This window comes from Delphinapterus leucas, chromosome 1 (assembly GCF_059928025.1).
Source record: "Delphinapterus leucas isolate spDelLeu-1000000601 "Yukka" chromosome 1, BTC_Dleu_Yukka2, whole genome shotgun sequence".
NCBI lineage: Eukaryota > Metazoa > Chordata > Mammalia > Artiodactyla > Monodontidae > Delphinapterus > Delphinapterus leucas.
This window is the reverse complement of record NC_143129.1, coordinates 144,596,358-144,609,708: the sequence shown is the minus strand read 5'-3', so window position 1 is coordinate 144,609,708 and position 13,351 is coordinate 144,596,358. Positions and strand designations below refer to the sequence as shown.

The window sequence follows — 13,351 nt, the reverse complement described above, 5'->3', positions numbered from 1 at the left end:
TTTTGATTTCCATTTGCACGGAATATCTTTTTCCATCCCCTCACTTTCAGTCTGTATGTGTCCCTAGGTCTGAAGTGGGTCTCTTGTGGACAGCATACATATGGGTCTTGTTTCTGTATCCATTCAGCAAGCCTGTCTCTTTTGGTTGGAACATTTAATCCATCCACGTTTAAGGTAATTATCGATATGTATGTTCCTATGACCATTTTCTTAATTGTTTTGGGTTTGTTTTTGTAGGTTCTTTTCTTCTCTTGTATTTCACACTTAGAGAAGTTCCTTTAGCATTTGTTGTAGAGCTGGTTTGGTGGTGCTGGATTCTTTTAGCTTTTGCTTGTCTGTAAAGCTTTTGATTTCTCCATCGAATCTGAATGAAATCCTTCTTGGGTAGAGTAATCTTGGTTGTAGGTTCTTCCCTTTCATCACTTTAAGTATATCATGCCACTCCCTTCTGGCTTGTAGAGTTTCTGCTGAGAAATCAGCTGTTAACCTTATGGGAGTTCCCTTGTATGTTATTTGTTGTTTTTCCCTTGCTGCTTTCAATAATTTTTCTTTGTCTTTAATTTTCTGCCAATTTGATTACTATGTGTCTCAGTGTGTTCTCCTTGGGTTTATCCTGTATGGGACTCGCTGTGCTTCCTGGACTTGGGTGGCTATTTCTTTTCCCATGTTAGGGAAGTTTTCTACTATAATCTCTTCAAATATTTTCTCGGGTCCTTTCTCTCTCTCTTCTCCTTCTGGGACCCCTATAATGCGACTGTTGTTGCGTTTAATGTTGTCCCAGAGGTCTCTTAGGCTGTCTTCATTTCTTTTCATTCTTTTTTCTTTATTCTGTTCCACAATAGTGAATTCCACCATCCTGTCTTCCAGGTCACTTATCCGTTCTTCTGCCTCAGTTATTCTGCTATTGATTTTTTCTAGTGTAGTTTTCATTTCAGTTATTGTATTGCTCATCTCTGTTTGGTTGTTCTTTAATTCTTCTAGGTCTTTGTTAAACATTTCTTGCATCTTCTCGATCTTTGCCTCCATTCTTTTTCCAAGGACCTGGATCATCTTCACTATCATTATTCTGAATTCTTTTTCTGGCAGGTTGCCTATCTCCACTTCATTTAGTTGTTTTTCTGGGGTTTTATCTTGTTCCTTCATCTGGTACATAGCCCTCTGCCTTTTCACCTTGTCTCTCTTTCTGTGAATGTGGTTTCTGTTCTACAGGCTGCAGGATTGTAGTTCTTCTTGCTTCTGCTGTCTGCCCTCTGGTGGATGAGGCTATCTAAGAGGGTTGTGCAAGTTTCCTGATGGGAGGGACTGGTGGTGGGTAGAGCTGACTGTTGCTCTGGTGGGCAGAGCTCAGTAAAACTTTAATCCTCTTGACTGTTGATGGGTGGGGCTGGGTTCCCTCCCTGTTGGTTGTTTGGCCTGAGGCAACCCAACACTGGAGCCTACCTGGGCTCTTTGGTGGGGCTAATGGCAGACTCTGGGAGGGCTCACACCAAGGAGTACTTCCCAGAACTTCTGCTGCCAGTGTCCTTGTCCCCACGGTGAGCAACAGCCACCCCCCGCCTCTGCAGGAGACCCTCCAACACTAGCAGGTAGGTCTGGTTCAGCCTCCCCTGGGGTCACTGCTCCTTCCCCTGGGTCCTGATGCACACACTACTTTGTGTGTGCCCTCCAAGAGTGGAGTCTCTGTTTACCCCAGTCCTGTCGAAGTCCTGCAATCAAATCCCACTAGCCTTCGAAGTCTGATTCTCTAGGAATTCCTCTTACCGTTGCCGGACCCCCAGATTCAGAGGCCTGACGTGGGCTCAGAACCTTCACTCCAGTGGGTGGACTTCTGTGGTATAAGTGTTTTCCAGTCCATGAGTCACCCACCCAGCAGTTATGGGATTTGATTTTACTGTGATGGCGCCCCTCCTACCGTCTCATGTGGCTTCTCCTTTGTCTTTGGATGTGGGGTATCTTTTTTGGTGAGTTCCAGTGTCTTCCTGTCGATGATTGTCCAGCAGCTAGTTGTGATTCTGGTGTTTTCACAAGAGGGAGTGAGAGCTCGTCCTGCTACTCCACCATCTTGGTTCAGGCCCTTGACATTGTGGCTTTATTATCAATAACCTTTTGATTTTTTCACTGTCGTACACATTTGCTTTTTATCTTAGTAGAGAAATTTCTGAAAATTATTAGAAATAGCCAAATTTTAGTATTTTTCTATTCTTATGTAACAGTCTACCTTGATTTTGCTCATCCAAAACAATAATTCATCTTATTTGACTCAGTCCTGTGGAATCACTCATTTTCTCAACATTCAGTTCAACCTTTCACCCACTTGCCAATGCCTCTTTCCTACACTCCTTCTTGCTCTCATCCTGTCTTCCTAAAAACTTACTCCTAAGTATTTTATTAACAAGGAGGAATAATTGATGAAAAACAACTTAATGTTTTCCCTTCTGAAATTATTTGCATTTTAACCCTTATATTAACAAGATGGGACTCTAATGGAGGAATTGTAGGCATCCATCAGAAGGTTGGAGCAGACCCCTATAAGCAAATCCTATAAAGTGGTGCTTATTCTTCTTATTTTAAGGATTTGGGGGTATTACCCGCTCTGTTTACTCATCAGTTAAGCTGCAAATATGCTTGATATACCTCAAGTCCTTCATATGAGTCAAGGTGGCAAAACAGAGAGTTAGCAATTTCAGGCAGAGATTACCTGTTGTTGTAATGCTGGGATGCCTAGCACAGTGCCAAGCCTACAACGAATGCACAACTATCTGTTGTTTAACTGGTCAACCAAGAGTGGTTCAGGCTGTGGTCATTGATCCCTAGATTGCTGACTTTATTTGCTTTTACTGCCAATCCCTGCAATTCTGTTATAGATTATATGCAGGAGATGGTTGTGAGCTCTGTTCATGGTTCCTTCATATATAGAAGAATGAATGGTCTTACAAAATCAGGAACATGCCTAATCGGGCATGATCAATTATTAACTCCATTTCCAGCCCCTCTCCCCACCCTGGAGGATGGGGGCGGTGGTGGCAGGGGCTGAAATCATGGCTTGGCCTTTCTGGTGACCAGCCCCCATCCAAGAGCAATCCAGGTGCTCACCCGGAGTCACCTCATTAGAACAAAAGACACCCCATTACCCAGGAAATTCCAAGAGATTTAGGAGTTCAGTGTCAGGAACCAGGAGTATCTATCTATCATCTATCTATCTATCTATCTATCATCTTCTATCTATATCTCTATCTATAGATAGATATACATTTATATCTATATTTATTTATTTATTTATATGATCTTGCAGTGCCCCATTTTTTTTTTTTTCTTTATCATTCCCTTGGATCTGCCCCCTAGGGAAACCCATGGGGAGGAGTATGATGGGCAGAGCAGGATTCAGCTATTTCTGGGTTCTTTGGCTCAACTATCTTCAAACCATCTGTCATCAGCAGTTCAGGATGCTATAATAAATTACCACAGATTGCGTGGCTTATACAACAATTTATTTTGCATGGTTCTGGAGGCTGGGAAGTCCAAGGTCAAGGTGCTGGAAGATCTGATGAGAGCCCTCTTCCTGGTCTGCAGATGGGCATCTTGTATCCTCACAAAGAGGGCTAGCTGTTTCATTTCTCTTCTTAGGACGCCACTCCTATCATGAGGGTAATTACCCTCATGGCCTAATTACCTCCCAAAAGGCCCACCTCCCAATTCCATAACACTGTCAACATATGAATTTCAGGTCACAAACAGTCCATAGCATCAAAATACCACCTCCTAGAAATCAACAAAGCCTCCCAATCTTTCACAACCTGCAATGACTACAGCAGTCCTACAGGATGAAACCTGTAGGCCATCTTAACACCAGGACATAGCTAGAAAACATGTTTTTGAAACACATCTACATTTAACTTGTGTAGTGTGTGTACGTGTGTGTGTGTGTGCATGCGTGTGTGATTTTTCTTATATAAGCCAAGTTTGGAGAACCAACTGTTGCAACTCTGGCATGAATGTTGGTGTCTGGACACTGCCCACAGTGCCCACAGGGTCTGGTGGGGCAAGACGGTTCCCTTGCAGAAGGAACTGCTTTGGGTCAAAGCAGAACCCTCTGCTGATCCCTAGTGGCTTCCTTTCTGAGCTGAGTTCATGAAGAGATTCCTGACTCCCCACTATGTGTGAGGCTCAGCCAAGGGTCTCATTTCACTGTTTCTAGACCTGGAGCTACGGTCTTAACTAGCTTGGGGTGAGGCTCTTGAAGCATTTTGATGTTTTAAGACTAATGAGTCTGCATCCTTGTTTAACTCGTTAATGGCCTCAATGTGGCCTCCAAGCAAATCACCTGACCTTTCCTGAGCTTCACTTTCCTCATCTGTAAAATGGGGATAAAAACTGACCTGCTTTTGTTACAGGACTGTGAGGATTAAAGAAGATATTGTATGTTGCATGCTATTCAAATGTAAGGTGATATTTCAGGTTTCAACTACAAAATCTGTTTTAAGGACATTAAAGATTTCTCCTCCTTTAAGGAGAATTTACAAATCCTGATTTGTGAAACTGAACAATTGGAAAAAGAATTTCCTAAGGGGTTCCTCTCAAACAACTTTAGGATGGGACCCTGACATCACATATATTTTAGGAAAGTGTCCATCATGAATATCTATGCATTTGCATAAAACTTTATTGCACTAAACTCAACCCGTGTGTCTGTTTATTTAAGCCTGACGACCTGTAACAATTAGGGTGAGCTAAATTGCTCTAACAATTAGTCCTGAATACGCAGTGACTCAACCACAGTGAAAGTTTATTTCCTGTTCCCAGACCAGGCCTAAGTTCAGGTTGATGGGCCGTTCTCCATACAGTGATTCAGGCACCTAGCTCCTTCCCCTTGTGACTCTGCTACCACCTATGGCCTGGTTGTCTTCTGCGTCCAAATAACAGAAGAGCCAGGAGAACCTCACACAGGGCTTTACCACTTCTGCTCACATTCTCCTAGAGCGACTCTAACCCAAGGGCCCATCTGAGGGCGAGGGAGGCTGGGAAATGTAGTCCAGTGGTGTGCTCAAAGGGAGGAAGGGGTTTTAGCGGACAGTTGGTGGTCTCTACCAGTGTGTAAATGAGGAAAGAGTCTCAATAGGATTAATTGATTTGCCAAAATTAGTTAGGTCATCCAAGTGACAAAGCCAGGACTGCGGCCCAGAGCTTCTGTCATGTCTGGTGCCTTAAAAAGCACAGCCCCACCTCGATCTGAGCCCCACCTCACCTGAACTCTTCTCACTGGTCTCCTAGCTTCCAAGTTTCTCCTTGTACTCTGTTCTCCACCCTGCAGATAGGGGAATATTATCAACATCTACGCCAGATCATTGTGACGGTGACGGAAATTCAAAAAGAGTTAAGAAAATCACCCTGGTCCCTCTGCCCTAACACACCTGTCCCTTCCCCCACGCCATCTTCTAGCCCTCGCGGGTTCAGAGGGAAATTGGAGCCTGCACTTGAGCCAGGAGTGCCTCTACGTCGGGGTCCCCAGAGCAAGAAACGACAAAGGCTACTTTCCAGATCACACTTTTATTCTTACAGAAGCGGGGGCCACACAGCCATAGGGACATGAAGTGTTCAGACAGTAGGCACAGCGCCTGCAGCTGCAGAGCCTGCTGGGGGGTGGGGGGGACCCAGGCCTTTTTCCGTGGCCCCCACGATTAAGGAAAAAACTAAAAATCACACAGCATTCACTGCCACCCCCATCCCCACCCCTTCCCTCTCAGTAACAGCTAATTAGATTATGCATCCTTCCAGCCAAAGAAACTGGCTAGAATCCGGATTTTACAGAAAACCTTCATGCAGAGAAACTCAGCGTTCCGGAAGGGAGAGGCCTCTTCTTATACTTTCCACACACGCTGCCCCACTCCCGCCATGTGCCAAGTTTAATTCCACTTGAAACCACCATCTGGATGGGTAGTGACGAGACTGGCTACAAGAAAGAGCTGGTCACTCAGCTCAACATGCTTGGAAGACTGCCCCTTTCTAGGCAAGATATCACTGAAGCGAAACACTAACCTGAGGCTGGTGTGATCCCCAGACCCTCCCTCCCTTCTGAGCCCCGGGTTCCGAGTGAGGTCTGCGAAGGGCAGGATTTTGCTTTGTAGGACTGAGGATAACAGAAGCTGCTGGCATCTCTGGCCACACTCCCAGGGGCCCAGGGACGGAGGCCCCACTGGTGAAAGGATGGGACCTTATCTGTTGGGCTAACCTAGCTCGGGCTCACCATTCCTCTACAGTAAGTAGGATCATCAGTTTAGCGCCGAGCGGGAAGCCGACGGGCCCACTAGGAGAGCTAATGCCAGTATTCACGTGCTTTGCATACAAGCGAGAAAATGAGGTTTCTTATTTTTTTTCTTACGCCCCCTCCAGAGGCTAAATGGGGAAGAGTGGTTCCTCTGCCATCTGAGTGTCCTGAATGTGCCCAGAACTCCCAGGACCACGCCAAGACACTACAGCGCGCCAAGCCCAGGGCAGGATGAGTGAGCCTCGGCAGCCAAAGCACGGCTCTGGGAGGATTCTGGCAACCTGTGGTGACAAGATTGACACTTCCCTGCAGGCCATGGTTGTGCCTTTCTGAAAAGATGAGAGCTGGCCTTGGGCTGAAGGAAGGACCTTAAACAGCAGACAACCCCCAAGTGTCCACTTAGATCATTTGTTTTTCCTCTATCCACACAAGAGGCTTTTCATGGGGTTTGCAGTCGTGGTGTTTAAGACAGCTCTGCACTTCTACAGCAGAAGGGCCTCAGGTGGTCTTGTGTGTGCTAATGTGACAGATGAGGAAACTACAGCTCAGAGGGACAAATGACTTGCCCACGGGTGCAGAGCTCGTGAGGAACACAGCAAGGACTGAAACCCAGGCCTCCTGGCTCCTGGTGCAGTGGTCTCTCTCTCTCTCTCTCCCAAAATGTCACTGCCTGGCACAGTTCACTTAATTCCAGCTTCCCTTACATAATTCCCTCTCAGATTCTGGGTTTTCAGCTGAGGCTGGGCAGTTCTTAAGACAGAGCTGCATAAACAACCAAGCTCTACTAGGCGGGCAGGGACCTGGGAAGGTTTCCTTCCCTCTGGAACGGAAATGGAGCTAACTTTTCTCTGAGCTTAGGATTTGTAAGGCACTAAAATTAACTACAGTTGGGGGCCGGGGGAGAAAGAAAAAAAGGGGGAGATGAGTGGTTGGAGAAATCAAGTTGATGCTGTTTTCTTTTAGCCCCGCAGTGAGGAACCCCACGAAGCCAAGTGACGGTGGGCTCCATTTTCCTGCTTGGCGTGGTCCCACCCACCCCCCAACTCCCACCCCTACTGCAGAGCAGAGGACACAGCCCCACCATGGCAAAGCGGGTTCTGGGAACAAGAGCCATGGAGGGTGGAGAGGCAAGAATGAGCCCAGGTCCTCTGGATTCAATTCAGAGCAGAGGCCACTCACCCAGCCTGGGCAGGTGTCCCAGGCCTGGGCCTGGCCAGGATTCAACCCTGAAGTGTCTTCTCCAAGGACACAATCCCCTCTCAGTGGACTTGGGCAACGGCTGCAGTGGGCCTGCAACCCTGAGCGTGAAGGAGGAAGGGGCAAGGCGCCACCGAGCACGGCAGGGAGAACTTTGGAATCAGACCTGGCTTTGGCACAGCACATCTTGGGCCCGCCCGCCTGCCCGCCCCATCTGTTGCCCTCCCAAGACCCCAGGGATGGAGAGGAACCTTCCTTCCTTCCCTCGGCGAGGAGGTCTTGCAGCTGACAAGTGATGGCAGCGCAACTCGAGGGCACCCCCTTCAGCCAAACCCGAGCCCAGGTGACCTAACATGGAGCCTTCCCGGACTCAACCACTGAATCCAAAGCACTTTAGTCCGACGTGACGCTGAGTGGGAAGCCGTGCTAAGAGCAGCTGCCGCTTCTCCGGCACCTCTGCTGCGACAGGCGCTTGACTTAGATGACAGTAGCAGGAAGACAGCATTACCCCCTTTCAACAGATGAGGAACAGGGCTCAGAGTGGCTGAGTGACTCACTCAGAGTCACACAGCTAATGAGTGGCAGAACTGGGAACTAGACTCGGGTTTGTCTGACTCCAAATCTCATGTCCTGTCCACTGTACTTGGCTGCCCCTGGAAGCTGGGAGCAAGCTGTCGGGGCCACCTGGGTGGGGTTTCTGGAGGGGTTTCTTTCTGAAAGTGTGGATCTGGCAGAGCAGCCAAGCTTGAGTGAAGGGAAGATAGATGCCTTCTGGCCCTGGGGACAGGGTCCGCCCTCGCGTCCGCCTCCTTCCGGGTGGGCTCCGGCTCAGTGCCTGGCAGCCTTGCAGATCTTGTCATAGACCTCCGGGAAGGCGTCCTGGCAGCCGAGCTGCTTCCGCAGCCTATGGTACAGGGAGCCGTCAAACATCTCCCAGAACTCCTCCCGGTCCATGTAGCAGTCGGCATACAGCATCTGGAACCTGCAGCGCAGACACAAGGGTGAGGAATCGGGGACAGGGGTCAGAGGGGCGGGGAGGGGAAAGGGGAGCAAAGAACCCCAGCCATCCCTAATGCGCCCCTAACGCACCGCCTGCTCTGCAGGGCAGGAGGCGCTTTTGGAGGATTTCTCTTGTTTAATCCCCCTAATGAGCTAGTGGTTGAGGCTGGTGCAGGAATTCTTATCCCCATTTTACAGACGGGGAATCTGGGTTCAGGGCTTTAAGTGGCAGTGGAGGCAGAGTCAGTAGAATGCAGGGCACTGCATGCCCGTCTCCCCGATATGCTCACCAGGCTGCCTTCTCTCTCTTTTTTGACGTTCAATAAACTGCACATAAGGAAAGTGTACAACTTGAAGCTACAAGGATATATGGCACAACACAGGGAATATAGCCAATATTTTATCATAACTATAAATAGAGTATGACCTTTAAAAATTGTGAATCACTAAATTGTACACCTGTAACATATAATATTGTACAGCAACTATACTTCAATAACATAAATAAATAAAATAAGCAAAAATATTTTTTTAATAAATTAAAAAACAAGAAACGTACTGCTTGATAAGTTTGATGTATGTCTGTAACCTTGAAACTGTCACCTCAGTCCAGGTAACGGCCATATCCATCGCCCCCAAACTTTCTTCGTGCCCCGGATTCCCCTGTGTTGTCTGTCCGTCACCCTCCACAATCCCAGGCAGAACTGCCTTCTGTCACCATGGGTTCATCTGCATTTCCCAGAATTTTATATAAAATATATATATATATATATAAATAGAATCATACAGTACTCTTTTTTCCTGGCTTCTTTCCGTCAGCATAATTATTTTGAGATTCGTCCACATGGATTTTGCACGTCCACGGTTTGTTCCAGGACGTTTCTGAGCAATGCTCTGTCCAGGCCTCTGTGTGGCTTTCGTGGTCCTGAGTCCCCCCCGCTCCTCAGCTTTGGCCTCCAACCTGGAGTGGGAGCCCCTGGACATGTCTAAAGCACCCCCATCAGTGCTCTGTGGCTGACGGCCACACTCTGGGCACTCGCTCACCCGTGCACACTTCGGACGAACTTCTCCAACTGCCTCATGCAGGACCGGGCTTCAAAGTGCTTCACGCGCGGCTCCCCGTAGGCACCAATGTCGACGTAGAGCTCGGCCTCGTTTCCCTTGGGGTGCACCAGGCCCGGCTGGCTGGGCAGGATGAATGGGCACAGCCAGATGGGGTAGACCTGGGGGGCCAGGGAGGGCGTGTTGGTGCTCTTCCTCCCCCAGGAGGCAGGCTCTGCAGCACTCCCCTCTCTCTGCTGCTCACACGCCACCCTCACCCCACGTTCCCGCTGAGCTCCCGGCCCGGCTCACGTGGATGTCGCTGTGGAAGGTGTGCAGGGCCTGCGGCAGGCATTTCATGGGCACCAGCATGTCCTGCACCACGTGGTGCTGCTCGTACAGCTTGCGCAGCGTCTCGCCCTGGGTCAGCTTCAGGAGGGAGATCTTGGGAGGCACCATCCAACCAAAGAGGTAGCGGAAGACGGGGTTGTTGCCAAAGGGGATGATGTCCTAAAAGACAAGGGTTGGGGATGGAGAGAAGGAACTCAGCAGGGCCCAGTGTCCCCACGTGCCAGGGGCTGGGTCCTCCTCTGGTACTGGACAGAAATGTGACGGGTCCACTCCTATCTGGAGGGGCGTGGTGGTACCCAGCCGGATCTGGGTTTGATTCCCAGCTCTGGCATTTACCAGCTATGATGATGATCTTGGGCTGGGGACTTAACCTCCCTGAGCTCAGTTTCCTGATCTGCAAAATGGGGCTTGTGAGAATGAATGGTGAGATACCAAATGGAAGGTACTCAGGCCATTGCCTGAAGCAAAATAACAACGAAGCTATCGTTGCTGTTCTAGTTGCTGAGGTCAGTGTGGCCGGCACAGAGCAGGCACTCCATAAATGTTTGAGAATGCTGCTGAATGGCAAGAGGGATGGATACTCAGAGAGCTTAAGCAATTTCCCTAAGGTCACACCGCCAGAGACGGCTCCCACCGAGGTGGGGAAGGTCTCGCTCAGGTTCAACGATGAGCCCTTCGGTTTACAGCATCTCCTGAGAGGCCTTCTCTGACGCCCCTATTAAAATGTCACTGCTTCCCACCCCTCCATACACACAAACAGCACATTCTTGCTCACCTGTCAAGGCCAAGCTTGACAGCTACCTTCTATCCTAGGCAGAGCTAGCCACTTTCTCTTGTTCCTGTGGCCCTGCACAGTGCGACCCCGCCTGCCTCCCCCAAGCTGGCCTCTTGGGAAACCCCCCTGAGCAGGGCTGTCCTTCCTCTTCCACTCCTCAAACTTCCACAAGGGAGGAGGCCCCCCATTCACGATCGTCCTCCCTGCCCCCAGTCTGCCATCTTCCCGAGGGCTGCCAGTGTGCACCTGATACCCCATCCCCATAGCTCCTGGGCCCTCGAAGCCAAGGACATTCCTTCATTCGTTAGACAATTACGAGGCGCCTGTGTGCTTAGGTGCCAGGTTCTGTGCTGGGTGCTGGGGATACCCAGATCGTTGAGACGTGGTCCCTGACCTCAGGTGTGAAGAGCTGCAACAGAGAGATGCAGAGGCAGCTCATAAAAGGGTCCACATCAGACTAGGGTCAGTGGTGGCTGCCCAAAGAAGCCCCCATGCTAAGCTTCAGAGGCTGCATGACTCTTCCTCTCCCCTCCCCTCCCCTGGAATCATCTCCTCTGATCACCAGCCCACTCCCATGAGGGAGGGAGGGGCCTGTCTGCTCTCTTCTCTGTTAGATTCCGGCTCCTACACCAGTTCCTGGCTCACAACAGGAGCTCAGGAAATAGCGTGGCTTTTATTGTTCCCTTGGTTGTCCTTGGAAAAGCCACACAGGCCCATAGCAGAAATCCCCCCTCAAAGGCTAAGCCCTGACCCCATTTCCCTCACAGCCCTGACCACTCATCATTCCTCCTCCATCCCAATCTCTTTCCCCTCCACAAAGGCAACCATTCTTAGGAATTATTGGTGTACCCTTCTAGAGACATTCGATGCACAGACAAGTCCATGGGCTTTAAAAGAACACAAGCCGCAAATGGCAGCATCTACTGGCCTCCTGCTTATCACTGTATCCTGGGTGTCAGCACACGGAGCGCTACTGCATTCTTTGTCCTGCGTGCCTGACACTGTACAGACAGACCTCGTTTTATTGCACTTCTGATCTGTGATCAGTGATCTTTGATGTCACTACTCTGACTTGCTGATGGCTCAGATAATGGTTAGCATTTTTTAGCAATAAAGTATTTTTAAATTAAGGTATGCCCTTTTCTTTTTTAGACATAATGCTAGTACCCACTTAATAGACTACACTATAGTGTAAACATAACTTTTATATGCGGTGGGACAACATTGTAAAGCAATTATAGTCTAATAAAGATATTAAATTAAAAAATATATATATATATATGCACTGGGAAACCAAAAACCAATAAACCAAAAACCAATAAACTCACTTTATTGTGATATTTGCTTTATTGCAGTGGTCTGGAACCCAACATGCAATATCTCCAAGGTCACCCTTCACGGGGTGGGGCTGCAAAGTCCTAGCCCCCTGGCCTCAAGGTGGGATAGCCCTGGAGGGCCATCCAGCCCCAGAGCTCCCTGTGGGTTGGCTGAGGTCTTTGTTGTGGCTGCCTGACACCTCCGCTTTTCCCTCTGCCCGGCCCTGCTTCCCTTTCCTCTCGCAGTTGAGGATCGCCAGAGTTCTCCTGAACAAACTTCCTGTGCGCACATCTTGGTAGTAAAACACCCATCCTTACCCATCCTTCCAGATTCTTCCTTTAACTTCAGGCAGTACAGGCTAGAGTTTAACAGCACAAAAATAGAAGACAAACCTCATTTTGAAACCTAGCTCTGTGGTTTTAAAACCCATCCAGGAGTTCTCTGCTATTCCTTTCTTCAACAGGTGGAGCTTAATTCCCCCCTCCTTGGGTGTGGGCCAGACTTGGTGACTCCATTCTAATAAGAGAGTATGGTGGGAGTGGCGAGGTGACAAGACTGCGTCATGGAAGGCACTGAGGACCCCTCCTTGGTCTCTCTCTTGGATCACCTGCTCTGGGGGAAGCCAGCTGCCCTGCTGTGAGGACACTTGAGCAGCCCAGGTAGCAAGGAACAGAGGCCTCTTGTCAACAGCCACGTGAGGGACCCTTCCAGGAAGCAGATTCTCCAGCCCTACTAGAGCCTCCAGCACACCAGCCCTGCCGACACCTTGACTGCAGCCCTGAGCCAGAAACACCCACATCATCGCTCTCCAATCCCTGAGCCTCGAAACTGGGCAGTTGTTTTAATCCTCACAATTTGGGGTTAATTCATTATGCAGCAATAGATAACCAATACACTCTTATCTCTTACTGAGTTGTGTTACTCTGGATAACCTAAACCAGTTTCTTCATCTGTTAAGTGGAAACAGCACTAGGACCTACCCTCACAGGGCTGTTAGGAAGACGGAGAGAATGCATGTAAAGTGTCTGGCCTAAGAACTAACATGTAAGGAGTGATTCATGTTAACTGCTGCTGTTACCATGCTGATGTGCTCACGTACTTTGCTGGCCCCTCTTTCCCTTCCTGTCTCTTAAATATCCCTGCTCTTGACAAAACCACACCTCCCACATCCTTAACACTGCTCCTGGCAGGGATAAAGAGGGACTCGGGGGTCTTCTGCCTTTGGCAAAACTTTCCACCAAACGTTCTGGGCCTGGACACTGCTCAAAGGAGGACTAACAGGGATGGGGGAAGCCCAGAGCTCCCCAGGCCTTGACGAAGCCTCTGCTGCCCACTCCTCCACCCCTTACCACTGCCCCGTCACATCCTGCCTGAGAGACCTAGCCCACGATTAGAAGTGACCCGACACC

General features: G+C 49.2%; 1 protein-coding gene across 2 annotated transcripts in view; it reads right to left on the bottom strand.

Annotated features, from left to right (window-relative positions):
- Positions 1 to 5,525: 5,525 nt before the first annotated feature.
- DHCR24 (24-dehydrocholesterol reductase) overlaps positions 5,526 to 13,351 on the bottom strand; it is a 35,491-nt gene continuing 27,665 nt past the window's right edge. For both annotated transcript variants that reach the window (XM_089922080.1, XM_022575771.3), the window contains exons 7-9: positions 9,812 to 10,009; positions 9,503 to 9,681; positions 5,526 to 8,441 (exon numbers count right to left, since the gene is read on the bottom strand). In XM_089922080.1, the coding sequence (XP_089778206.1) occupies positions 8,288 to 8,441; positions 9,503 to 9,681; positions 9,812 to 10,009 (531 nt within the window). In that variant the 3' untranslated portion in view covers positions 5,526 to 8,287. The remainder of the gene's footprint in view (positions 8,442 to 9,502; positions 9,682 to 9,811; positions 10,010 to 13,351) is intronic.